Source organism: Labrus bergylta, chromosome 19 (assembly GCF_963930695.1).
Source record: "Labrus bergylta chromosome 19, fLabBer1.1, whole genome shotgun sequence".
In the NCBI taxonomy this organism is placed as follows: domain Eukaryota; kingdom Metazoa; phylum Chordata; class Actinopteri; order Labriformes; family Labridae; genus Labrus; species Labrus bergylta.
In genome coordinates this window covers 1,248,483-1,276,098 of record NC_089213.1, presented here as the reverse complement: position 1 = coordinate 1,276,098, position 27,616 = coordinate 1,248,483, and the positions used below count along the sequence as shown (strand labels likewise).

General features: G+C 43.2%; 1 protein-coding gene across 1 annotated transcript; it reads right to left on the bottom strand.

Annotated features, from left to right (window-relative positions):
* Positions 1 to 828: 828 nt before the first annotated feature.
* On the bottom strand, positions 829 to 27,616 carry LOC110000054 (neuronal pentraxin-1-like). Its single transcript, XM_029281471.2, has 6 exons — positions 27,168 to 27,616; positions 12,815 to 14,040; positions 8,071 to 8,743; positions 6,820 to 7,070; positions 3,732 to 3,911; positions 829 to 2,797 (listed from the first exon to the last, which is right to left on the bottom strand). The coding sequence occupies exons 2-6, from the start codon at positions 13,568 to 13,570 to the stop codon at positions 2,588 to 2,590; spliced, it is 2,070 nt and encodes a 689-aa protein (XP_029137304.2). The 5' UTR covers positions 13,571 to 14,040; positions 27,168 to 27,616; the 3' UTR covers positions 829 to 2,587.

The window sequence follows — 27,616 nt, the reverse complement described above, 5'->3', positions numbered from 1 at the left end:
TTGCACGCTCACCTTCTGAGTTAAAGAAGGAAGAAAAAAAAGGTAATTTAGAGCAATGACATTTTATTTTTTAATGGTCGTGCATCCCGCCCTCATAAAGATCTGTATTTCTCGTCTGAAAAGCAGCCTCCAATGATGCAAAAATCGTCATTTTGCGTCATCTGAGGCTGCTCTGGGTGAAACTAACTGATGTACATATGTTTTATTTTTAACTTCTTGTTATTTTTGATAATTATATTCCTGTTTCTTGAGCTGTTGTGACCAAAAAATATCTTAATCTTTATCTTTACTACATCGCTAGTTCAGTCCACTGAAGCTACAGACCTATCACAGATCAGTGGGTGGGACTTCACTCTCAGAATCGAAACTCAACGTCCGCCATCTTGTTTGGAAGCTATGCTAACAGGCTCTACTTCAAACTGATATGGATGAGATTTTGAAGGTCTTGTGCTTGAAGGATGTTCGTGCCACAATGTAGCGACGAGCAGTTGAGGCACAAGACCTGCTGTGCATTCTGGGAGTTGGTGTCTTTCATCCATGAGCCAAAAAGACACTTTCTGCCTCTTCTCAGTCAAGAAGGCACCAACTTCAAAATGTATTTCACATTTCTACATATATGACCCAATGTCAACACAGATTCATGTTTCAATCGGCTGTGGAGAAAATGAACGGGATTCTTTACTTCTGGAACCTCTCTGTTGAGTCGCTTGTCTTCTAGCCGTTAGCATGAATATCGGTTGTTGGAAGCCGTTTGCACAGTCGTCCTGTCCGTCTCTGTTTGAAGGGGAGGAGAGCAGTTCAGAAACACGAGCTCGTAGTCTTGTTGAATTCATGAAATATTGAAATAGTTTTATTCAAAATCTTGACAGAGTTACAAATCTGGACAGCAGTTACAGCGCCTCTTTCAAGTTTTACACGTCAGTTTATAGTTTTGGCTTACACATGGAGGGAGGGACTGTTGACTGAACACATCTCACACACGACGGCCTAGAAAAGCTAACAGACATTTAAATGTACACAAGGCGAGAATAAGCAAGTCCTTTAAGCATTAGGGTCGATTATCTTATTTCACATGTTTACTGTCAACAAACGACACATCGATGTGATAACTGTCATCTAACGAAAACAAAAACAAGAAGAATGCGTTTGGCCCGCTAGCATATGAAGCTACATGGTGCTGCTTGTGTTGGCAGAAAAAAAACAACTGCAGATTTCCCCAAAACTTTAGATGATGTGGTCCTTATGCTGAGAGAATCCATCACCATGGCAACAACACATACCCCCCAAAAGAAGTGACTATGGACAAAGACATTTTAAAACTGATTTAACTGATGAAAGTTTGTTTTTTCCAAGAACAGTTGACTCCCAAAGATGTGCTTTAAAAACACACACACACGCACAGTTTATGTACTTATTGAATTATTTACAGAGTAAGAAATAAAATGATAAATGCGTTTAATACTTTAAAAGATAATAGTATGTCATACACATGTACAAAAACCTCTTTTGTGATAAAAACATGAAGGTGCGTCTATGGACAGAAAAGCAGGAGATCAGCATCGTCTCTGTACACCTTTAGATCTTCTGAGCGTGTGCAAGTCAGTGTGTGTGTGTGTGTGTGTGTGTGTGTGTGTGTGTGTGGCTCGGCCATAAGGTTTTGAGCTGGCCGGGAATAGGCAGGATCAGATCAGTTGTTCACAGGTAAATCCTGCTGTAAGCCAGCGGACGCCCCCCCTGACATGACTCTGTATGAGATGCAGGTGGTCAGGTGGTCAGGTGGTCAGGTGGGTCCTCGCATGTGTGTGTCATGCAACATGTCATGTTTCTTGTACTCTTACATAATGGCTCGACGGATAATTTAAAACGCCACACTCAGGTTAAAGCCATGCAACAAATGGGTCGCATTAGTTTTCAATATGAAATACTAGTAAAAAAAAAAACAATCTGCCAAAATCATAACGTGCAAAATGACATCAGTAGGTTGTTCTTTTTTTTTAATCTGCACTGTAAAAAAACATACATTAGACCTTCGTCTGCACAACCAACGAGCAGATCAACACCTCATCAACAAGTCTGAATCATCACAGTTCAGGTCTCCAGGTGTATTTATTCAGAAGAATCCTGTGTCTTTAAGCCACTCTTTCACTTCCTGTTCCTGTTGCTCACAATCCAACACCAGAAGAGCAACCAGCAACCTTTTGGACCTGTCCTGATGGGATGAAATCCTCTTAGGTGTGTTGGCTCTCTCAGAGCAGGCCGAGTCATGATCACACAGCCGTTAAATCCAAAGCCCGGTGCCCTTCAAAATCGCTTTGCTGAGAGCGTCAGGGAGGAGGGAGGAAGATAAAAAAAAAAAAAAACACAAAGTAACTCCCTGCTCTGTCTGTGCCCGATGCTGAGCTGGTGTTATAACAATCTCAGTCGACTGACGGGACAGGAAATCAGGGCATGCACGACATCGATGAACCCATCTTCAATCCTTGGCAAAAATAACGATTTCCCCGTTCTCCGAGCGGTTCTTGAAGTGGAAATGAGATGAACAGCGTCCAGGGGGATGAAGCTGCGGCTCTTGATGGGGATGTTATTTTTAGTGGCAGGGGTCGAAGGCGAACTCTGTGAGTCCCCCGTGGAGCTCCACCGCCTCCTCTGACCAGGACATGATGTCACCGTTGAGGTGGCCCGCGCAGGTCGCCTGGCTGTGGATCTCATTGGCCGTCAGGACTCTGGACCAGAACTGTAGATCGGACAGCTCCCCCATGAAGGACTGAGTGACGTCGAAGCGGCCTCCCATCGTGTCCTGTTGGGAACAATGAAGAGGAACAGGGTCAGGATTTTAAAAAAAGTTGCACAAAAACCTGAATCAGCATTCTCTCTCTAATGAGGGATACCAAACAAACATCCAGATTCTCAACAATGTGTTAATCCCCAAGAGCATGTCCTGATTGTAAAGTCTACCCAGCACTTAAGTCACTAAGGACAAAGTTTGACTCAGTTTGATTACATGATTCTGGCATTTAAAGGGTTAAATTCCTGATAATTATTCAATATTTGATATTTTTTAGCAGGGCTGAAGTTGTTTAAGAGATTTATGCACATTTTCGCCCTCCAATGTCCAAACAGGTAACTACATTTTAAATCTGATGCTACACAAAAACTAGCAATGCACCAAAGTCAATATTTTGGATAATCTTTGACATATCCAAGACTGATTTAAAAAAAATCCACCAGCCACCAAATATTTGTTTTATTGAAAATAACTTATTTTTTTCTTAAATAACAACAGTGACATCAAGTAATCAAACTGGCATTTAAAGGGTTAAATTGCTAAAAATGATTGAATGTTTGGTAGTTTTGAGCAGGGCTGGAGTTGTTTAAGAGATTTATGCAGAAAAAAGTAGAAAAAAATATCAATCTGTTCTATTTTTACAGCAGTTTTTTGTAAGTGGACATTTTTTGTCCTTAGTGACTTAAGAGGGTAGTAAACATGTTGTGTTCTATTGATCTATTAAAACAATTTAAATGTGCATCCCAAAATTTGTCAAGAGAGACTTTCTTACAAAAAATGGTGCCATATGCACTAACACAGACAAAATGATGACCAGATGAAGAGGAAACATTTGACAAAATGGACAAAAATGTCCATAATAATGCATTAGGGTTAATATGACTTATGCTCATCTTCAGTTTCTTGTGTTTACTGACTCGACTGGAGAGCGTCCTGTGAGTCTCACCTGCTCCTGGCCCAGGATGAAGGTCCCTCCTGGTTTGATCGAGTGCCAGGCTGACAGGTTTTGCCCTGAGCCTTTTTTCACCCCGTCCTGGTAGGCCTCCCAGACGCCCTCACGCGTCGACCACGTCACACACACATGGTGCCACTTTCCGTCCGTCATGGTTATGGGCAATGTCACCGCCTAGGTAGACAGGTAGACAGGTAGACAGGTAGACAGAGACAGGGACAGGCACACGATTAATGGTGAGGAGGAAAGAGAACCAATCATCTCTGTTGATGCTTTAAATAAAGATAAAGATAAAAGATAAAGACAAACTTTATTGATCCCCTGTGGGGGAAATTTGTGCATATGTCAAACAAACAAACAAACAAACGCCAGGAGACGCTTTCCTTTTTGTGTTTGACCGTCACTCATTAGCCTGCAATGCAAACAAACAAATCAGCTTGATTCCACTGTTTCCTATGAGCGATCCTAACAGCCCGCACACTGAAACTAACGCCCCATTTCCACCAAGCGGTCCGGTTCAGTTCAGTTTGGTACGGTACCCATCTATTGACATTTCCATCGTCAAAAGTTGGGAATGGTTCCTGAATAAGGGATCCGTGCCGTCCTACTTTTTTGGTACCCTTCTGTTGGGGTGCCAAGGGTCAATTTTGTTTACTGTGTCCCGTTCTTCTTCTTCATTGAACTTAATTAACAGTGGGCTACACTGTGTTGGGCTTCTATGATGTCACACTATTTTGTATCTCCATCTGGCTTTACACTCCGCTTACCAAATAAGGGAACGGTTGGCTGTGGAAACGCAAGCAAGATCAGGATTTACCGTACCGTACCGAACTGAACCAAACCGGACCACTTGGTGGAAACAGGGATTTAGTGATGCCCCCTTTTGACCCCCCAACCCACGCCCTCATTTTTCCATTCCTGTTGCTCAAGTAGACATGGATGAGGAACGAGGAGGACGAGTGCTGGGAGAGTTTAACAGGAACACCTTCCTGATTGTTGTTCCCTTTATGTGCTCAACAGAGCTTTTAGCTTGTCTTCAATGTGGAGATAGAGGTGCGTTAACCTTACATGAGTGTTCCCTGTAAGCGTGTCTAAATCTACTCCTATAACACGCCATGGGTCACTAAGTCAGTGACCTCTCGCATACAAGCTAAGAAACTTGCTTTTAAACATGGAGCAGCCCCTGAGCTGCAAACTGTAACTAAAGAGGTACAAAATAAAAAATATAAATTGGAGAACAAGATGGCTACAAACAACCTCGGCTCGGCCCAGTCAAACATGAACGCCATCGCCTAATGAAATTGTTTTATTGACCAGCCCTTAGTCGGCCTATGATTGGATCCTGAGGCCTGACCTGACGTCACGACTCGGACACGTCATCATGTTGGAGGAGAGACAACAGAAGTTCATTTTAATCTCATGGTAAATGTATTTCCATGACAAACCCCTGTTTCCCCGTTTCTCCTCAAAACTCCAGAAAATGAATGAAATTCTGAGAAAAAAATCTGCATTCTGACATCATTCAACTTGGTCATCGACCGGTTTCGATCGCTGCCAAGTGTGTAACTAGAACAAACGAACCACGTCAGTAAATGTTGCTACTACAGACAATTAGGCTAATCAATTAGGATAATGAGATTCATTGCTTTGCTGATTTGTTGTTGAGAACACTGGAAGGGACAGAAAAACATCTGTTTCCCTCTTACGTCGAGGGAATCAGCCTTTCAGAGAATTCAAGATTAGGAGGCTAATACACTAATTGACCAATAAGTATGTCAAGAACAGGGGCAGGGCCAGACTTTTTTTTGACCGGGGTGGCCAACTGGGGCACTGACTTATGCAGGGGTGGCCGGAAGTGTGATGTGCACACACTCACACACTAATTAATATCAATTGTTTACCCTTTCTAATGTACTGTTATTTAAACAACAAGATAATGAAACATATATGTCCTCTTAGCTTAATTCATTAAAGACACAAAAATAAGATTTATGTTCAAAATACAAAATTCAAAGTACTTAAAAAAACACACAAAAATACACTAATTGGGAATGTTTTGGTCCACCCAAAATGGCCAAACAAGGCAAATAGCCAATCACAGTTTAGGATTTTTGGGGTGGCACCTAGGGTGGCCAATCAGAATCCACCAACCCCTCTGGACACGCCCCTGGTCAAGAATCTGTGTCCAACTCAACGTCTCATTAAGACACTAAAACGACATTCCTTCTGAGATTTAAATGATTTTCAACAAAAAGTTTTAAGTCAAAGATATGTCACTGTCTTACTTTTTATTGGAGATATACTTTAAAGACAATAAGAGGCAAACAGACGTTTCCTAAAGCTCCTGACTCACACACACACAGAGAAGTAACCTTCTCTGAGCCGTGGCCGATTTTGAAGGTTTAAAAAGGATTTTTGAGAGCTGCATTGTTGCCCACTGTGACCGGTCTAATAAAGCTTAGAGAAGCAGCTTTTTTTTACAGAAAAATCCCCCGAATAAGAGCTTCATAGAGAGGCCCAAGTCTTTAATCCTTTAATGTAAAGTAGAACCGGTGTTTCCTGTTCTGTAGAGATGAACCGACTCATTTTTAGTTACAGAAGGAACAGAAGCGACTAACTAACAGATTCCTCTTAAGATAAGAAAACACTCATAAAAAACAGACAAAATTGATCATTAAGTTGTCACCAGGTAGACGATGTAGTTTGGTTTGACGAGGGAGGCTAACGTTATCAGTGCTAGCATCTCCAGCCTTCGGTCCTCCCTGCAGCTGAACATCCACATGACTCTGCTAAATGAGGTTATGCATCACTCCAGTTTAACCTGGCTAAGCTCACATTCAACTTTATCAACTTTGTCAAACCAATCCCCTTTAACCAGATGCTAACTGTCCCGTGTGCTTGTTTACATCTGGGCTGTAGAGCGGGGAACTACAGCCGGTCTATGGCCACAGCCTCTGCCTGGAAAAAACGCTAGGTGGACAAAGAACCTTAACGCGCCCACCCCTAGGAACAACGCCGTGATGAGGGGGCTTGGTGTGTTATCTGGATTCTGCACCATTGGATGGTATGGCGTCGCTCTTACCTTGTCGTTGATCAGCAGCTCCATCGGGTTGCTGCCCCATTCGATCAACACCAGCTCATTGGCTTGTCCAGGTACAGCGTAAGATATGGGAGTACCCAGGCCCGGTCCCTCCCCCGCCTTCATCCACATGCAGACGGTCAGGGCAAAGATCTCGTTGATGACTGACCGCTTCATCCTGGCGTACATGTAGTTGGTCCTCATAGGGAAGTCCAGAAGGAAAGCATTGGGACTCTTTAGCTTCTTGTGATTTCCTAATGAGACAGAGTTCAGGATCAGGTCATTATTTCAGTATGCATCGTCTTAAACTGGTAGTTGGTGTTAGTGGACTGGGTTAGGGATTAGATGGTCTGCTGGGACTAACGGTCTATGGGAGAGTTAGTTTCGACATTTAGGGTACGCAATCTTTGATACTGATGACTGATGGAGGGCAGACCCCCCCCCTGTTGCAACATTTCTTAAATTCCTGAACACTATGGCAAATATCAACCTCGAGGCGGAGAACGCATTTGGTCACTTCACTTCAATTCTTGACTATTTCATTGTCATTTCATTGTCACAAATACTATTTTCTTTTGTGGTTTTTTTGTTGTTTGAATCTTCTTCTCTTTCTTTTAATTAAATTTTATTCTTTCATTTTATATAACTCATTTGTTTGTTTGCCCTTCCTAAAGATGTTAAATATCATAAAGAGAAAGGGAAGAAAACCTTGATGGAGGGAATCATTTATGAATTTATGTGACACAGATCCAAGCTACCTCAGTTTTTACTTCAAGCTACTTTAAACAAACTGTAATACATGTTTCTGTATTGTAACTGTTATTTCTTAGTATTTCCAACATCACTGGGGGGACACAACCTTTTGACACCACACCACTTATAAAAATGTAAAATATTGTCATCCTTATGTTGAATATAAAATATGTGTACTGTATGTTAAGACATGATGATGATAAAAAGTAATAAAAAACATATTCTGTTCTAAGGTTTTTATTTCTTGTTCCATTTTTCTCCCTCTTCCCTCCAAGTTTTCGCGACCCCCCCGCACTCTCTGGTGACCCCCCGGAGGGACTGGACCCCCACTTTGAAAAACACTGGCCTAGAGCGACCACAACAGTGTGCCTAAGAAAAGACTGCACACAAAGATGGAGGCATCAACATTTTCTTTGTCATTTTTTGGATCCTTTAGCCCGGATCCTTTAGCCCGGGAATATCTCAAGTTTAAGATGTGTGTGTGTGTGGGTGTGTCCGTACCGTGGTCGCCGGTGGCGTGGTGAAGTTGGCTGAGAACGGTTTCCAGCTTGCTGTGACCCTGAGGACTCGTCTCTTTGCCGCCGGACTGCTGACGCCTCGGGTGATGGTCGTCGTGGTGGCTGTCATAGTGGTGACCGTCATGGTGGTCGTCGTGGTGGTCATCGTGGTATCCAGCTCCGTGGTGATAGTCACCGTGGTCATCGTGATGGTCATCGTGGTAATCATGGTGGTCGTCGTGGGGATCAAGGTGGTCATCGTGGTGGTCATCGTGGTCATCGTGATGGTCATTGCGGTGGTTGCTGTGATGGGTACCGTAGTGACCATCGTGCCGGCTGTGGTGCGAGTCGTAATGGTGGTTGTAGTGGCGGTTTTGATGACCGGTGCGATGGTTGTACCTGTTGCTTCCGTGGTGGTTGTTGCGATGGCTGTTGTGGTGATCTGTGCGACGGTCGTTGTGGTGGTCGTCGTGGTGGTCATCGTGGTGGCTGCTGCCGCCCCGGGGGTCAGCGTGGTGTTCATCGTGGTTGTCGTCATGGTGGTCGTCGTGGTGGTCGTCGTGGCGGTCGTCGTGGTGGTCTCTGTAGTAGCTGTGCAGCTGCTCCTCCAGCGCGGCGATCTTCCTCTGGAGGAGTTCCCTCAGCGAGCTGGAGTAGGAGCTGGAGGAGTTCCTCGCCTGCAGAGACAAAAACGCATCAGACAGTTTAAAGTTAACATTTACCGATCGATCAGCTGGTGACCGGATTTAAATTTTTTCTCAGCTTGTTGATCGGAGACCAGCCAATCTTAGACTCTGACCCACAAAGCCACGCAAACACTTATACTACTGCCATTGTCAATAATGGCAATAATCAGCGTTTTATAATGAAATTAAAATGAATATTCATGAAAGAAAAGGTTATTATTATTATTTTTCACAAAATCTGAACAACTAGCTTTGAATTTCAAGTGATATCTCCCTGAGCTGTCATCAGTTGGTTGCCGGGTAGGAACCCATTTCAAAGTTTTTGGAAACATTAAAGAATAGTAGGTGATGGATAATTAGAGGGGATTGTAAGAACTACAACTTCTGGAGGTCAGTTTCCTTCTGCTGAATCTTTACATAAAACTTTTGCTAAACTCAGAAAAAGGATTAAACATGGTTTAACAAAATATCGGCTTAAGATGCGAAAATAATGTAACTGTTTGACCAATAAAAATCTACAAAATCTGAGCAACAAATGAGAATATATACAGTGTTGAATTTCAAGTCAAATCTCTGAGCTGTCATCAGTTGGTTGCCAGGTAGGAACCCATTTTAAAGTTTTTGGAAACATTAAAGAATAGTAGGTGATGGATAATTAGAGGGGATTGTTAGAACTACAACTTCTGAAAGGCAGCGTCATTCTTCAAGAAGCTAGATGTTTCTTCTGCCCTCTGAGTCTGCCGAGAAAGACCGAGACACCCAAGCCCTTCCAGAGAGGGGGCGTGGTCAGACACAGCCTCCCTCCTTCCTTTGATAACTAAATCCTTACTTTGAAGAAAACGACTAAATCTACTTACGACCTGAGAGTCAGAACTGCTTTTTCATCCATCTCATTGTTATGAAGTCAATAAAGAAGAATAGTGTGGGACATTTAAAGTTGCTACATGACAAATGTTTTTTTTTGCCCCTCCCTTCTCGTCCTCCTGCCTCCTCTCTTTTTCCCTCACCGGCTAAAATCCGACTTTGTTCTCTGCCAGCGCACGCCACGATTAATAGCCTCGTCAGCGGAGATTAGGCTAATTAAAGCCAAGGCCGGTCGCTGCCCTTCGTCGCACGGCCAGAGGCTGCTGGGGCGGACATCCTCTTAGAGGAGAAGTAACGGACAGCTTCTGTTTTGTCTCACACCTCTCAGAGGGATTGAAGGGGATTTGCGGCAACACTTTCCCCGACCACCTGCTCTGATGCTGAGGTATTTCACAGCTCGGAGCGCAGCTGGGCCGTCCTCTCACAATGTGATACCAGAATCATTACACATGTGAGACTGCATGTTTGGTTTGCTTTAAGTCTGTGGACACGATTCAGAGAATATCCTGGTGTTTGATGAAACAGAGATCTGGTACCCTCTTTCTTCTTTATGACCCCGCCCCCGATATAACAGCCACTTTTGTTGCTCCTGTTTGGTCACAGGTCGTTTCAGGTAAGGGTGAAGGCCAATCAACTTTGGCCAGCTTCCTGTTGAGTTAAGATCACTGATAGCCAGGAGAGCGTCCCAGGAGAACGTCTCAAAAAAGATTTATCATTAGCTTTGTTGTTGAGATGCTAGCTGATAGTGTTGGTTGTTTGATGTGTTTGGGAAGTCTACTGTGAGTTTTAAAAATCTTAGTTAAAATGATTCATTACAACATTACTAAAAGTCATGTCTCTGAGAAAAAACTCAATATTTGACATTTCAAAGAATGCATCATAAAGAAATCTTTAATGTGAAGGAGCAGAAACAGCACCGTGCAGTTTAGCAGACCTTCTAACATTAAATTGGCGGCTAACGTCACTGTCAGCTGGTGTGGCAGCTGGGCTCGTGACCCGCAGTGACGCAGGATACGACCTCAATTAAGTCAAACCTTTGATAGGCTTCCGCCTCCCAGCAGACTACTCAGCCCGTCTTCGTAGAAACATTACTAAGTACTTCAACGCTCCAAAAGGTGAGGAGGCAGATTTTTGTAAATCAAGAAATGAACTCTTGGAAATATACTCCATGGCAGTAAAATACAGCAGACAGGATTAACACATTTTAAAATAAACATTACTTGTGTCAGACTTATATTGTTTTCTTCAACTGTCTTTCTGGTCACTTTCTTACAGGCAACAAGCTACCCAGCTTCATCCAGACGGCGTTTACATTTAAGGTCACTGTAGACTTTCTTCAAGGTCCCATATTCTGTAAAATTCTCTTCTCCATGTTTCTCTGACTCTAACACGTGTCCCTAGTCCGTCTACAAACCCCCCAATGATGAGAAAAGTCCACCCTCTCCGTCTTCTGCCTGCTCCACTTTTTAGAAAATGTGTGCTCAAACAGGCCATTTGGAGAGTTTCTCTTCATGACATCACAAAGGGCAGTAGCCCCTCCCCCAGGTGGGTGACACTCCCACAGCTAGGTGTTTGTTCTGCCCTCTGAGTCTGCCTTCTCACCGTAAACAATAGGACATGGAGCGAGAAAGCACCGAGTAAACTCAAGCCCTTCCAGAGAGGGGGCGTGGTCAGACACAGCTCATTTACATATTTAAAGATACAGACACAGAAACAGCCTGTTCTGAGCAGGGCTGAAATAGAGGGGTTCATAGACATGATCAAATACAGGATCAGAGTGGATTTAGAACAAGAAACTTCACTGACATGTTTTGAGGAGTGACACCCAAGGATGTCACATTTCTGCTGCTGTTTGTTCCTGTCATTATCAAATCATTATTAAAGTTAGTTGTAGTCCGAAGCATGGGCCGAGAAAGTGCCTACTCAATTTTGAACCAGATCCGATTTGACAAGACATTACATTGTCCAAATTGTCACACCATTGTCTGAAACAGCAAAACCACATCATGGAACATGACTTAATGGTGGGTGTAAGCATACATGGTCAATAAAGCCGTTTGTGGTCATGCTCAGAGATTTGCACATCAGGAAGCCTGGAGTGTTTTCTTGGCGTAGGTCAGTGTTCTCCAATGGGCTTACAGATTTGTTTTTTTTCTATGACCATTTTCAAGTGTTTCAAATCGTCTGTATTGGAAAGCATCTATTACTGTAAGGTCCAGAATATTAGTTGCAGAGGTACATAATAGGGTCTGTTTTGGGGGGTCTCCCAGAGGTGAAAAAAGGTTTAAACTGTCATTATGCACAAAGATTTGAATTGCATTCAGCAAACTCCACAGAGTGCCGATTCTGTGCAGCTGTGTAGCTCTTTCTAGAACCATCATTTTTCACCATGGGGAGTTTGCAATCCTTCTCTCTACTGGTATGGTAGTTGACCTCTCATCCTACGGTAACTTTGATAGTTGTGAAGTACAGACTCACCACCGCGCTGCTGGTCACTTCTTCATTAATTAAGGAGTCTTTTCAATCAAACCAGGACTCCACAAGCTTTATTTACTGAACAGTTTATCACTGTTTTCTTTAAATGCATGATACTGATAGTGACCTAATGAAGGAGAAAAGACGTTAAAAATGGGGCACCACCAGCCCGGTCTGTGTATTGAAGCAATCTTTGCCCAGCCAAGAGGCCGTTTGTTTTAATGAATGGGGTCAAGTTTCAATCAGGTCAGGTCACGGGCAGTGGGTGATGAAGGGGGCTACACTTCAGGTGTGGTAAGCTCTATGTTCCCACAGCCCAATGGTCCTACAGCCCAATGTTCCCATATTTCTAAGAATTTTCTCAACATTAGGCCCTATGTTCCCACAGGGTAGGGTTAGGGTTAGGGTAATGGTTAGGGTACCCTAACCCTAACTGATACAAATTTATGAAAAAGGAAATGTGGGAACATTGGGCTGTGGGACCATTGGAGGGTGGGAACATGACAGCTCATGTCTCAGCATATTTACTCACTGGAATATCGGACACAGCCCACTTTTTAGATAGGTTTAAGAAGAGCTTCTTACACACCAACCTACCCACAGTAACCTTCATATCTGTATTGAGGACACTTTTTATACTTTTCTTTTGTGTATTATGAATATCTACCTAAGAAGTTTCTTTAATGTAAACGTCACTGTCACGACATGTCTGATGACACTCACCTGCAAGTTCTCCAGCCTCTCTTTCAGCGTCTGCAGCGTTTTGCCCGTCTGCTCCGGGGAGAAGGAGGTGTGTTTCCCATATGATGAGCCCTTCCTGTGGTGGGTGTCCGGCCTGTGGCTGCCGTGGGAGTAGTGGTGGTCGGTGCCGTGAAAAGGCCCGTGGTGTGAGGACGACGTTGACGTGTGGTGGCCGTTGTGATGCCCGTGGTGGTCGTCATGATGGTTATCGTGTGTGTCATGATGAGTATCGTGGTGGTTGTCATGGTGATTTTCATGATGGCTATCGTGGTGTCCGGTGCTGTGGTGACCGCCGAAGCCCTCGCACAAAGTGAGCTTGGCGGTCAGCTCCCTGATGGTCTCCCGCTGATCGAGAATGGTCTCCTTCTGTCTCACAAGGCTCTCACGCAGGTGCAAGATGGTGGCTTTGGCCTCGTCGGACATCACGCCGCGCCGGCTACCTCCGCCGTGGTCACTGCTGTGGCCGTTACTGCTCGGTCCATGGGGCACGCTGGGCGGGGAGTAGCAGCTGGGGTCAGCCTCTGGCGGGATAGGAGTGCAAACAAATTTGGGACTAATGCCGTAGTCATGATCCATGCCAGGCAAGCTGCCGGTTGCAGCTGCACATGACAGGAAGTAGTAGAAAATGAAAGAGCGTAGAGGAAACACAGGGAGGGTGAACCCCAGAGAGGCCCCAACCCACTGCTGATGCCCGGCAGAGAAAGGCATCAGACTCAGAGGACTGACGTCTCTGGCCATATTTGGCCTGAGTCCAAGCTACTCCCTGACAAGTGACTGTCCTCCCAGGCCTTAGCTTTAGTGTGATGACCACCATGAATGGCGTTCATATGCGTTGGATTCAAAGGCGGTGGGTCGATTCATATCAACAAAGATGACCTCTCCTCACTGAGAGCATAAATCCCTTCAGGAGGAAAAAATGTTACAAAATCCCAGGCGGATAATCCAAACCACCCAAAGAGTGCTGCCAAACGTCTCTTGAGTCCTGTGGTCACAGAAGGCTTCTGGACTCCATGGCAGGTTAACAAATCAGGAGAGCCGGTCTGATGTGTCAGGACAGGTCCTTCAGCTGTCTCCGAGAAGAAGTGTTAGGCCTCGACTCGCCAGATGATCCCTCTTGGCACCGTGGACCTCCTGTGTTCAACAGCCAAGAGTAATCCTTTTATCTTCAGCTTCTAACAACCCATCTGATCCCGAAGAAGTGCTGCTACCTTCAAAACACAGAGAAAAAACAGGATGTCAGCAAAAACAAATAACTGCACTCATTTTGAAGAGGCATCTGGATAGGTTGGAATTTTAAAGAAGGTAATCAGGGTCAGAACTTGACGAAGAAAAAGTGATAATTTGCAGACACTCTTGTAATAGTTCTATAATTGACTTAGCAGACGCTTTTATCCAAAGCGACGTACATCAGAGAGTAAGTACAACACAAGCAAGGATCTAGAAAAAAAGGGAACAATGTCAGTAAGAGCAAACGATCAGCTTTGAGTCCGATTGGACACACAAGTGCTGACAGGAAGTGACCAGAGGCAAAGCACAACATTGAGGGCAGTTCTTGAGCGCTCTAATCAGTATAGAATCCATCTTATAAGTTGTCGTTATCAAACAAAAACCATCGTCATTACCATCATCATCATCAATAATATGGAGACCATCATCATTAAGTTAGTAGGTATTCATGAAAGAGCTGGGTCTTTAGCTTTTTCTTAAAGGTGCAGAGGGACTCAAATGGAGTTTGGAAGTTCATTCCACCACCGGGGGGCGACAGAGGAGAAGAGTCTCGTCAGAGTCTTAGGACCCTGTTGTGAAGGATGGATCAGAATAGTTGTAATGGAAAATATTCAATTTTTAGAAGACAATGTAGAAGTGAAAAGATGACCTGCATCATAACAACGACTCCCCAATTATCTAACCGCTTCTTCAGTCAATCAGCACTTCCTGTCGGCACTAAGCCAGCAGACCATATAGGTTCAGTGACGCCAGCAGGCAGGTTGACAGCACTGAGGGGGAGGCCAGTGGGGGATTGTCACGACTGCAGCAGGCTGTGGAGTAATGAAATAACAGCCAATTAAACTGGCCCTAAGCCGGTAGCCGAGCAATTCAGTCTGATGAAAGCTGCATGGTTTTCATTTGAAACATGGGTGGGCCTGAGGAGCCCATCTCTCACACCGGGGTCTAATGAACCGTGGAGCGCTCACCCGCCCTCAGACATCGTGTTTAAGTCTATTTAGAGACGGAAAAGGTTAGTTCATTAAGGAAGGAGGACCAAAAGTAAATGTACCAAGACGGCTGCATTGTTTAATTTAAAGGGGACATATTCTGAAAAATCCACTTCTTCAGTGTTTATGAACATATATTTGAGTAACCTGAGTGTCTACTGACCCACAAAATGTGAAATAAACCCATCCAGTCCTTTGTTTGTGGTCTGCATAAGTCTTACAACACAGAGAAAAATGCTTCGTTTCTAATGTGCTCTCCTTGTGATGTCACAGTGGGATTCTGGAAAAAAAAAAAATCCCCTCCCCTCCCCTGATATCTCCACCCATGGACTCCACCCCTAGCCTAGAACAAAACTTTTGAGCATGTCTGACATTTTTATTTTCGCTACAGAGGAGTGATGTCTACGGGGAAAACTCAGGGGGGGGTCATTACATTTAAAGAGACACACACACCAAAATGGAGCGTTCTGACAGAGCTGGTTTATACATTGTCACAAACCTCCTCTGGTGCTTGATTCATGTTATATTTTGACCAAAGCACAGCACAGATGTTTCATTTAAACCACAGCGGGACTGTTTGAAAAGGTGGAGGAGGGGGATCATATGTCCTCTTTAATAGTTTAATTCTGAAATGAGTCAAATCCTAGCTGCTAAAACGATTTTCCTAACAGTGAAAAATGTCACTTCCCAAACATAAAATGGATTCTGTCTGATTTGTGGAGCTTTCTGGACTCTAAAGAGAAGGTCTTTAAACTGGTATGAATGTGTTGATGGAAAATACTGACACTGAAGATCCATATTCCAGTTGGTTGCTCGTTTTTAGGGAAAGGAAATCCAGTTTCTGTGAGCCTCTCGGTCTGAGAGTTGAGAGTATTTAGGTGAGCAATGCTGTAAAGGTTTTAAAAACCTTTATCCAACTGATGAGGACTGAGCGTATTCATTGAAATGATTTCTGTTTGGAGGAAAACTGCGAAAAGGACCCGACAAGTGTCCGTTTGGGTCCCAGCTTGAAGATTTGTCCTCGGTCGTTTTACCTGTAAAGGTCAGCCAGAGAGGGAGACAAGACGCCAAGAGGAAGACGTTTCAGGACACAGGATGTTTTCCCTCTAAGCTCCTTTATCTTTATAGCCTATCACTGCGGCTCAAACAACCTCCGTTAAGTACAAACAGCTGAGTCTCAGGCAATGAACTTCATGTGACATCATCCCTCGGAGAAACTGCAGAGTTGGTCAGACTGTGAAGATGCTAACGTTTCCTGTAGGTTAAATACAAAGATGGAGCCGGTGACAGGTAGAAACAACGCGCCTGCATCTGAACAAAGACACAAACTAGACTCACACTAATCAACGTTTTACATCTTTGTTCTTTCAATGTGTACAATATGACGATTGTAAAAATAAAAAGTAAGACGTTAATGGGACGTTTGTCTGCAGGACTTTGGACTTGTTCATGATTCAATTGTGTGTTTTTTATTTTAAGTATTCAATCAGAGTGCTGGGCGGAGGCGTTAGCGTGTCATTATTCAAAAGTTTAAATAAGTTAGACATATTTCTCTGCATAATCCTTCGAATGTCCAAGGTGTACCAACCACTGAGCACCCAATGTAGCACATGTTAGCAACTGTTAGCTCACACAGACGTGTCACTGACTGTCTGTTTCAATAAAGCCTGAGCGTCCGTTTGAGGGTCGATTTAAAAAGAATCTTAACAGTTGTTTCGGTTGAATGTGGGTACTATTTAGCATATTTTTCTTCCTTTCTAAAATGCCGTTAACATCCATTAACCGTCTGTTCGTTTAGGTTTCAGGCCATAGGCTGGACGTAATCTCAATGCGCTCTTCTGATTGGTTTCTCATGACACGTTTTGAGGCCCTTCGACTGTGGTCGCCATGTTGTGGTCAAATCTTGGTGTGATATTTGAGCTCAGCTTTGAACAACATTCAGTGATGTTACCAAAAAGGTGGTGAGGGTAGGATGGACTGTGAGATTGACTGACGGATTGGCTCGGCAGTCAACAGGATACAGATACAAGCGGCCGAAATGAGTTTCCTCTGGAGGGTGGGTTACATGTCTACATATAAATAATAGTGGACTATGCAAACAGTGAGTGATTAAAACCTGGTGCAGGGATTGGAATCTTAAAAAGTAGAACCTATAGACACACTGCAGAGCTGAGTTCCTTTAGATCATCGTGTTTACACCTGAGGAGTGAAATCCTCTGGTGTAACGCTCCAGAGTGTATCAGTACTGATCTCACAGCTATCTGCTTTCTGATAATTCTTTTTTTTTTACAGAGGCGTTCAGAGGTGTGCCTGATGCCAACAGAAGAGGGCTTTAATCCGACAGTGAGCCCCACGCTCTGATACTTAAAGACAACATTAGAAGAGATTTAAGTCATGATACTCCACCGAAGCACGCGGCGACACACATGAGCCTGGAGAGCAGGACTTCATGTGGAGCATCACCAAAAGGGGGAAACAGTGGCCGTTCTAGACCACTTTTACTGAGGGGGCAAAACTGGGGCCAGTTGTTTTGTCAGAAAGGAAAATTAAACCCAGGTGAAAAATAGACAAAGCCAAATAATAGCCAAATAATAGCGCACATCATTAAATACCATGATTTATATTTGTGTCAGTAACAGTATTTAATACTAGATTGTGAGTCCGGTTGTTGAGTCAAATACTGTGTATGTGTTATGAGGGGGGTTCTTCCTTTTGGAGGGGTGGCCACAGGGGGGACCAAGCTACTCTGCCTAGAACCGCCTATGGGGGGAAACCTGCAAGCGTCTCTCTTTCCTTCTTTTACTGAGAGAAGAAGTCAGACATTAGACAACTGTGGACCACCTGACACGTTTCTATCTCTCAAATCATAAATGCTCTTTCTTCGTCCTTGGCGGTGCCATACATCAGTTTGATCTCGACATCTTATCTGCTCATGTTTTCCTGGACTAGTGTTGACAGATTTACGATAACTATCGTTTCTGTACCATCATTTTGCCCTCTGTACGATGTACCGTCAATAAGGCCAAATGTACGATCATTTTGCCATTTCAACCTCCCCTCAACCAAACACTGTTTGTGATTTGAGAACAACCAATCACATCAGCAGGACTGAGAAGGCCATCACATCCCAACACGTCCTCCGCTCTGCTGCCAGGCTCCACCCACCAATCAAATCATCGTCTGATGTCCTGCTCACGCCTCTTTTACCCGACAGACTGAAGGAAAACACTCGTCTTAAACAACTTAAGATGCTACTAGCTTAGCTACACGCAGAGCAGAACAATTTAATAATGTGTTCCTCTGTTATTTAAATCAACATTGTGTGCAGGGCATGGTTTGCTTATTCAGTGTGGTATTAAGGACCTTTCTTCTTTTTTATATACAGTATGTTTGAGAGTTTTGAGTAAAATAGGATCATTTCACAGCCGCAGTTCGACATCACTGTCCGACCACAACAACAACACAGCTCCCTGCCTCGCGTCCTCCACCAAAGGGTGACAGACTAATAGGATTGATCGGATTTAATGCTATTTAACGAGGGATTGGCTGCAGGGTCCTCGCTCGGCCAGAACTCCCCCCCTTCCCCCCAAACTCACAGAGTCAAGACATTGTTGTTGTGGCAGCTGTCTCTGCAGAGGAACACAAATCTCTGCATAATTCACCTCATCTTTACAGAAAGTCATATCATGTTTGGTGGTCTTCTGAGCTCAACTTAATCATTTACAGGTGAGAGGTGTCGGCCGGGCTCACAGTGAACATATTTACCGTCGACTTTTAGTTTTCATTTCAATAAAAACTTTGTGTTTGTGCATCTTTCAAGTTCTTCCCTCGATGCACGTTCAATCAGCTCTACCAACTGTTGATCATCTCGGCCTCTCCTCTGTGCAAGTTCGTCCCTGTTTGCTGATATGCAGAAGCAGAGTATCTGTTCATGCTTAGCTTCTCGAGCCAATCCAAGCCCCTCGCCCAGATTACTGATCCAAGCTCAGGGTTTGTACATCCCACCTTGTGTCCTCCTGCAGCTTAGACAGACGTCCCTCCTCCCATTTTTCCACAAAGTACCCTGAGCTGACCTCTTTGTCTCACGCAACACTTCACTCAACTCCGCCCCCTCCTTCCTGTCAGGTGCTCTGACTGGATGCTAAACAGTCCGAGTAAAGGTGACTCTGCACACCTCAGACCTGTTAAGGGACACTTTTAGGACTGATGGTGTTTTCTGTGTGATGTGTCAGAGAGGTTACAGGCTGTGAAAGTGTTTCATCACCTGTACTGACCTGTTAACCTCTCGCTCTTCATTAACCTGAAGAAAGAAAGAAGAGGCTGTTTTCATTGAGGGAAAGCTGTAAAAGATGAAACCCCTTAAAAAGGGAGCTGGCTAATGTGAAAAGTTTGTTTTTAGGATTTCTTTTGCAAGTGTGAAAACACCAAAAGTGTGTGCAAACTGTGGCAAAAGCTTTCAATCTATGTCTGAGAAGTACGTTGGCCATGAACTTCAGACCAAGGTTACGACCAATCAGCATTTGGTTGGACCGTTTAAATTGATTCAATAACTGAAAAGTTGTGTTTTTTGAATATCAGCTGTTTGAATTCAATGCTGCTTTTATTTTGGAATAAAGTAAGGGCAGTAAAACCTCCTCGGTCTGAAGGAAATGTGAGCTCACACGTTTTAGGAATTAATTAATTTCAGAGTTTTTCTTGCTTGGTCACTAAAGTCGTCTCTCTGCATTTTTTCATTCAGTAAAGGACAATTTACAAAAAGAGTAAAAGCAATAGAAAAAAGGAATCGTGTCATTGCATTAGCAGCAGGTCTAGACCTGAATCTGGGTGCATGGGCGGGGGGGGGACTGTCCAGAAGAAGGACGAGTTTTTCTTTCTCAATTTTGTTGGTTAAGTTGATAACAGAAGTCCTGCCTTCTTGATTCTGATTGGCCGGTAGGAGAGCGACATTAACAAGCATGGCAGTATTTCTAAGGTTGAACTATACCAGCCTAACTAGACCCTAATTATTATTCTAGATGGAGTCTTCCTCAAGTTGTTAACACAGTACCATAGCTGCTCGGTGCGTAATGGGAAAGTCTGACACATTAAAGTTATAAAAGAAACTCCTGATGAAAGCGTCCTTCTGGCTCTCTCTGCATTCTGATAAAAAAAACATTTTAGTGCTGAAGCTTTTGTGAAATCTGACAAAGGGAGAACGATTCCTCTCAGCGTAATGTGTGTGATTATACTCATTTATATTTAATATGTGTGGAAACGAACATCCAGTTCTGTTTTTTTGTGCAGATTTCGGGGGTTCCAGCTTTTTTCTTTTTGTTGTTTTTATTCCCCGCTGCTGAAACTCTGAGATGAACATCCTCGGTGTCTTATGATGCCAAAAAGCATCAGAGCTGATGTAAATAATATTCCTCAAGGTCGTATACCCTGGGTGAGGTTTCAGGAGGCGTTCAGAGGTGTGCCTGATGCCAACAGAAGAGGGCTTTAATCTGACAGTGAGCCCCACTGTCTGACACTTAAAGACAACATTAGAAGAGATTTAAGTCATGATACCTGACTGAAGCATGCGGCGTCATACATGAGCCTGGAGAGCAGGACTTCATGACGAGCAGCACCAAGGGCAAAGACTGCAAGCCACTTTATTTTTTCACTGTTACAGAGACAGTATAGACCTCCATGTGCTGTGAATACAACCCTGATAAAACCAGAAATCAAAAGGCCAAAGGGTCACCGTTGGTTAATGTGCATGAGCCCCCTCAGATTTAAATGCATGGACCAGAGCGTCGACAATATGTGAGGAATTCTGGCTGCAAGATATTTATACAATGAAAGTTTTATTTGTGAAAACTTTTGGTTACCAGGATTTTAAGTTCTCAGGACTCAGCCTGGTACCACACAGTTCTGGTCCCAATAGTTAATTTCTCTTTTGGTACACTGTGCAGGGCTTGAATGTTTTTTAATAACTTGTCTGGTTTGATTATTTAAAGTCTTTCTATGTGATTTTTCACACTTAAATATAATATAAATCAAGTATATCCTCTGAAAATAACTCTGTGAGTCATGACTGTCTACAATGGGTGTAACACCCGAGTCCCACTGTCTGTGATGTTTTCAGAGTTTTCAGAGTCCTATCTTCACTTTGTTTACATCGCCCAGACGGCCAGCTGACTCCTCCCCTCGTGTATAAAAGTTGTTTAATTGAGGGACTAGAGAAAAGAAGAATAACATACTGTACTCACTGCTTAACTGTGTTTCTAGATCACGCTCATTTCAGGTAAATTTACATGCAGTGTGAAGATACCAGCATAATAAAGATCGCTAGCATTAGCATGCTAATACAACAATGAAGCGCGAGTTGTTTTGGTTTCATGCTGGAGCTCAAGGGCGACATCTGCTGGATCTAAAAAATCACACACAAAGCCTTTAAGGTCAAGAGTTTTGCATAATTTGGGGCATGGCTGAATTGAGTTGTTTTCCAGGAGGCTGAAGGCCTGCCTCTTGGCCTGTAACTAAAAGTTAGGAGGAGATAGAGATTCCATGTCCGTCCATGTTTTATACAGTCTATACTTTGACCTCATCTCTCAGTCTCTGCCACGTTCCTTTTGCTGATCTGTATCCTCCATTTCAAACTAAGTGCCAGTGACTTGTCCCTGATGAATAATCGTTGTTTCTTTGGTAGATGAACCACAACTAAAATGTTCCATGCCATTTGTAGGTTAAAGTACAAAACAGGCAACAGCTCAATTAAACCGTCTGAAAAAAGGCTCAAAGAGAGTTAGTGATTCCCTTTTTGATCTCAGTCCCGCCTCACAATCACAGCCTGAGTAATTACAGTTTAGAGCTGTGCGGGTCAACAGCCTTCCACTGTGGAGCCGTTAAGTACCACGCGCTCTGAGGGGCTTCACTTCACCTTTGAACGTTTTATTTTGGTACATTTTGATGTTGGTGATTTTGGTCTTTTGGTCATTTTAACAGAAGTGTTAAAGTCCTTCATTTCCCTTTAGAGCATCCATTAGCCTGAACACACCACGGCTGACTGTGAGGGAAAATACTCAAATTATACCGCTCTCTTTTGGAGGATGGTAGAGAAAATTAAAGACCAGCCATCCAACCATCCATCCATCCATCCAGCCAGCCATCTATCTATCTATCTATCTATCTATCTATCCATCCATCCATCCATCCATCCCTCCATCTATCCTTCTATCCGTCCATTCACCCAACCCATTCTGTCCAATCCAATCCAAACATCCATCCTATCCGATCTATCCATTTCTTATCTTTATTTAACAAACATCACCAAATTTTGCAGTTTGTCTACTTATTTATATTCACCATTAGAATTCTGCACATAAAGCTGAACTAATGATCTCCTCTAACTCTCACCCTAACCCCAGTGAAGCCGGCAGTTATCATATAACGACTTCCAGCTAAGACTTCCTCATCTGTGTGGCGTTTATATAAACACCTTCACTTCCTGGTCCATCCCAGACCCCGGGAGTCGTGCCTGATCATGTTTCTGAAAGTCTGCATTCACCAGTATCATGCACGCTCTGTCAGGCCTGCCCTCAAGAGGAGAAAGAAACCACTTTTAAAATGTTTGTTGAATGGTCAGATCATTTGTGATGCGTTTCAGGAAGTCTGGGAATCTAAACGTTGATGATCTTTCACAGTCAAATGTGAAGCAGGTTTGTTTTATGCAGATATCTGTTTACAGAGGCAGATGGATCCGTCTGATTCTGGTTTCCATACCGACTATTTTCCTCCGCACACTAAAAGCCTGCTGATTGGTCGACACAGCTTAGACTACACATGTACTATAAACGAACCCAAGAACGGCACCAATGATGAGGATCCAGACCCCAGAGTACGGCTCTATATCTCAATCTAGAATCTGTAAATGGAGATTATCAAAGTGAAATCCTTTCACTGTCAAACACAATATCATTCCCTCGTTCTGAACTTTTAGTTACATCAAAGGTAGAGTGAACAGTAAGCGTGCACGGTATGAGAATTCATATGCTTGAATGCAACGTCCTGTCAATTTCAGATCTGTAATTTTCATCACTTTATCGACATTATGACTGCGCTCACTTTGCAGAAACGGACCCAGCGAGCAAAACTGTGGCCCTGATGCAAAGTTTTCTCCAAGCTCATGTCTCGAACACTAACAGGACTCACCTGAGTTAGGGATCTGAATATGTGAGGCCAAGAGGATCATAAATGAACTGCTAAAGAAACACACACACACACACACACACACACACACACACGTGAATTCAGAGCATTGAAATGTTCCCCTTAGCTTTAAACTCACTGACTGACTTTGGCAGCCGAGCAGCTGACGTTGAAGGTTAAGGTTTATAGTTTCCACCACCACATGTTTTTTTTTTTCTGTGTGGTGTCTTTGGTGAACTTTGACCTCAGCGTATTAGTGCTGACCCCTGCTGCATGTTTGGGTGGGTCAACGGTCAGCGCCCTGCCTTCCCCCCGAGGTGACACAGGGACGGCTTCATTAGAGACCTTCCTGTCCGGGGTCACCATCGCCTGTCTGTCTGCACATACTTGTGATTCCACTGAAGGCTCTCAGGCTCAAGTGGAGAGAGTGAAAACACAAACAATCTAATGTGACAATACGCCGGCTTAGCGCGGGAGCTCAAGAGGCGAGGCGAGGCGGGGAGCTCCGGTTTCTCAGCAGTAGTCTGGACCCGACTCAGCACACAAACCAGGCGACGATGAACAAGTTACAACAGCTCTGTGAGGAGATAAAGATATTTTGGGTTTCATTTTTGATTCTAGCCAATCACGGGTGTCCACTTTCCATGATCTTTCCGCCTCATGGTTCTGTGAAGGGCGCTGTAACTGAAGTTTAATTGGCCCTTCACGTGAAGTTGACTCCACTCTGTAATTGTTGAATTTGTTTTTGTGTGTGAATCACTCCGTGGTGAGAGGAGAGCGCTCTACAAAAAGTGGAGTTGAAATGTGCTTAATGTGAGGACAAAAAACAGGAACATGTTAATTCAGAATCTGAAAAGACCCGATTAAAGAAGTCTGCAGGTTTTCAAACCTTTACTGACGAGATCTCTTCTCTTTATCTGATTGCTCTCCAACGTAAAGAAAATCTACAACGGAGGATTAGGGCCTCGTTATAGATTCAAAATCTTCAATTCTGAGATTTTTAGACATAATTTTACGAGATTAAAGTCTCACATATACGAGCATGAAGTCGTAAACTGAGGGAGGTAAAGTCGTAAATTCAGAAAATTAAGTCGTAAATTTAAATAAAAGTCGTACACTTATGGGATTAAAAGTCCTTAACATGTTCAAAAATAAAGTCCTATATTTGTGAGATTCGAGTTGTAGATGTTCAAGATCAAAGTCGTAAGTTTAAGGTATGAAATCGTAAATTTGAGAGACTAAGGTCGTAAAAAAAAAGTTGTTCATTTAAGAGATTAAAGTTGTAAATGTACAAAAAGAATAATGTAATACATTGGAAAGAGATTAAAGTCGTACGTTTCAGGGACTGCGGTCGAACATTTTTCAAAACAAAGTTGTAAGTTTACAAGAATAAAGGCGTAAATTCAGGTCATAAAAAAAGGGAAAGAAAGACGTTCATTTAAGAGAATAAAGTTGCAAATTTAGAAATGAACAAGAATGGTGTCATACATTGGATATTTGGGAGACTTTTCAAAATAAAGTTGTTGATTTCAGATGTAAATTTATTTGAAGAATAAAGTCTTACAGCGTAGAGAGTAGAGTCTTAAATTCATGAGATATTAATTGTAATTTTACAACATTAATATAGTTATTAAAATAAATCCATTCAATCCATGACAGATAAATTGTCTGTTTTGAGGCGGTCTGAGTGCTCGACTGTCATTGGTTACACCTGCGTGTTAACTAGAGGAGGAGGGTGTCATCTTACAGGATCTCAATGTTTTTCATGTTCTGTAGTCTGCAGCTCTTTGGAGTCTCCATCATGCTCCCCTAAAGCCCTGAGCTGATCTGAAGTCAGTGTTGGATCCTGATTTTAAAACGGTCACTCCTTTGCTCTCTGAGAATCTGTAAAAGTCCGAGTCATGCTTGTTGGGATGTAGATTTTTTTGATGTGAGTGGCGGTGGATCTCGTGTTTACAAGCTTTCTCTGCGGCTAATGAAGAAAAAGTCAAACCAAGGTCTTAGAGCTGCACGTGGCCTTTAGCCCATCAGGGCTGCACAAACCTGGGCCAACGACTTAGCAGGACCCGCAGAAGGGAACGGGGAAGGATGCAAAGGCCACAAAAACAAGCAGCAGAGAAGTTTTACTTTAAGAGAGCTCGATGCAAAATGTAATAAATGCAGTTCTCTTCAACGCAGACATGACATCCAGAATAAGACAAGTCATCACAAAGTCACAGCAAAAGATGAAACAAAACCGTTTTCAAATCCTCCATGCTCGAGTGTTTTTGGGATCTGTTGTTCTGGAATGTAAATATTATTTCCCTGAGGTCGAGTTCAAACAGTTCAAACTCATGAGGTGATTTCATGGATGCTAAAAGAGAACGTGTCAAACACATCAACATCTTAGCTGCACGTGACGCAAAGCTCATCAAAAGTGCTCTCATTTCTAAACAAGGCTGAAGGTGTGGCACATGCAGAGGTGGAGACAGGTACACAGGTGGGGATGGGGGCGGGGGAGGGGGAGGGGGAGGGGGAGGGGGGGAGAAAGTGTAGTCAACAAGCTACTTTTGGAAAATAATTAAAAAACTGATTCTGCACAAAAAAAACCTCCAAAAAGACTTAAAATAAATCCTGCTCCAGCGTGTACACTCGACCGCATTGAGCCAAATCTTCCAACTTTATCTGAAGTTTAAAAACGCTATAATCCGAAGTTTGGTCCAAACATCAACAACAGAGAGGCACCAGCTGAGAAATCAGGGCTGATAGTGTTACTGATGTTTCAAATAATTAAGCCGATTGCTGACGCAGACGTTTTTATCTTGTGTGACTTCACACTGCCGACATTTTCTCTCAAGTTCGACCAAGAAATCAGAACAGTTTGTCCCACAGGTGACCTCTTCTGTCTGCCTGATCCCTCTAAATGTGGGGGGCAGTATCTTATTCTGTAAGGGACCTATAGGAGGGTCGCTGGTTCAAGTCCCGGTGCGAACCATCTGGATCTTGGCCTGATAGCTGGAGCTGCCAGTTCACCTCCTGAGCACTGCTGAGGTGCCCATGAGCAAGGCCCTATGTGTCTATGTGTGTGTAGCATGTTCAGTAACAGAGTGTAGAATTGAGAATATCTTTAATCTTTACCTCTGAATCAGCTGCTAGATGTTCTGGTTTAAGAGTTCAATTGATTCAACACATAATCATCAGCTGCTGCACATCAGTGCATGTCGCTGGGCCGATATCATCAGAAACCGATGCATGCGTTAAACCGATCATCGGTGCGCTCCTGCTAGCGAGCAGGTCGTCTGTTATTCAAGACTTCCAACATCAGCGCGGCTTCACATAACAGCTCAGCGAGCAAGTTCAAGAAGTCTTTACTTAAAACCTGCAGCTTAATTCAAACTGACATGAGAAGAAAGTAGAGATCAGTTTCATAACGAGTCCAGGAAGATTTGATTTCTATGTGAAAGTCTAAAAGATGTCCAACTAAAGGTTCTTATTCTGGGTTTGATGAGTCTGACATTTGGTTTTTATCTGCATCTTTAAAAATGTCTTCTGGGCAGAATGTAAATCCATTTCATTCTTGGATTTTGTTTTCAGAGCACCATGAATCCCTGCTGTGTGGCCGAGCTTTACATGTTGTTAAAATATCTCAACTCTTACACACTGATGAAATCCTCACGTCCGTGTGACACAACTTACACAAAATCACTCCGTTTACAATTTTCAAAAAGTGGAGAAAAAGTCCAGAAGAATCTCTTGTTTTAATTACACTTGGTGGTTTGGTCTGCGTCACTGTAACTACCGCAGACGTTCAGCTCTGGCTCTCTTTCTCACCCATTCTCGATCAGAGTTGATGAAGAACATGGACAGATCCATAAGGCTGAAACTAAAAAGAACCCCCCTGAAGGTCTGCTTTTGAATTAATTAATAGAAAATAATCAACTAAGAGAAAGACTGAAAAGTTTTCTTACCTGCGTCCACGTTTGGAGTCTGCGAGCTGGTTAGTCAGCACACTGATCAGCTTGAGGAGGATTGGCTTTAGGGGGATAATTTTAACCCTCTCTCTCCAACTCTCTCTAAATCTCTCTCCCTGCTCTGCTGCAGCTTCACTGAGACGCCATTAAACAGGCGTTGTAGATCTACCTCTGGTGTTTTACACTTTAAGTGAGCGACTTTTAAGTGCTGGAGAAGTCATTTATTCTTCATTAGAGAAGATCTTGGTGCAAATCAGTGATGAAAACGATGATGTTGTTTCTGAAGTGAGTTTAAAAAGCTGCAAACAAAGAAGCAGCATGAATTTAGTCTTCAGTTTTCTTCATTTGTGCTCATTCACAAAAAACGACCAAAAGACAAATTAATTTTTTTTAAATCGTGTTTTTTCCCAAATCTGTAAACACACTTCAGTGACTTTAAGCGCCTC

Excerpts from the sequence above, each read along its gene's own strand:
- LOC110000054 (XM_029281471.2), bottom strand. The coding sequence starts at position 13,570 with ATGGCCAGAGACGTCAGTCCTCTGAGTCTGATGCCTTTCTCTGCCGGG. Across the intron at positions 3,912-6,819 it reads AGCTGCTGATCAACGACAAG|GCGGTGACATTGCCCATAAC; the intron begins GTAAGAGCGACG and ends CTGTCTACCTAG. Across the intron at positions 2,798-3,731 it reads TCATCCTGGGCCAGGAGCAG|GACACGATGGGAGGCCGCTT; the intron begins GTGAGACTCACA and ends TGTTCCCAACAG.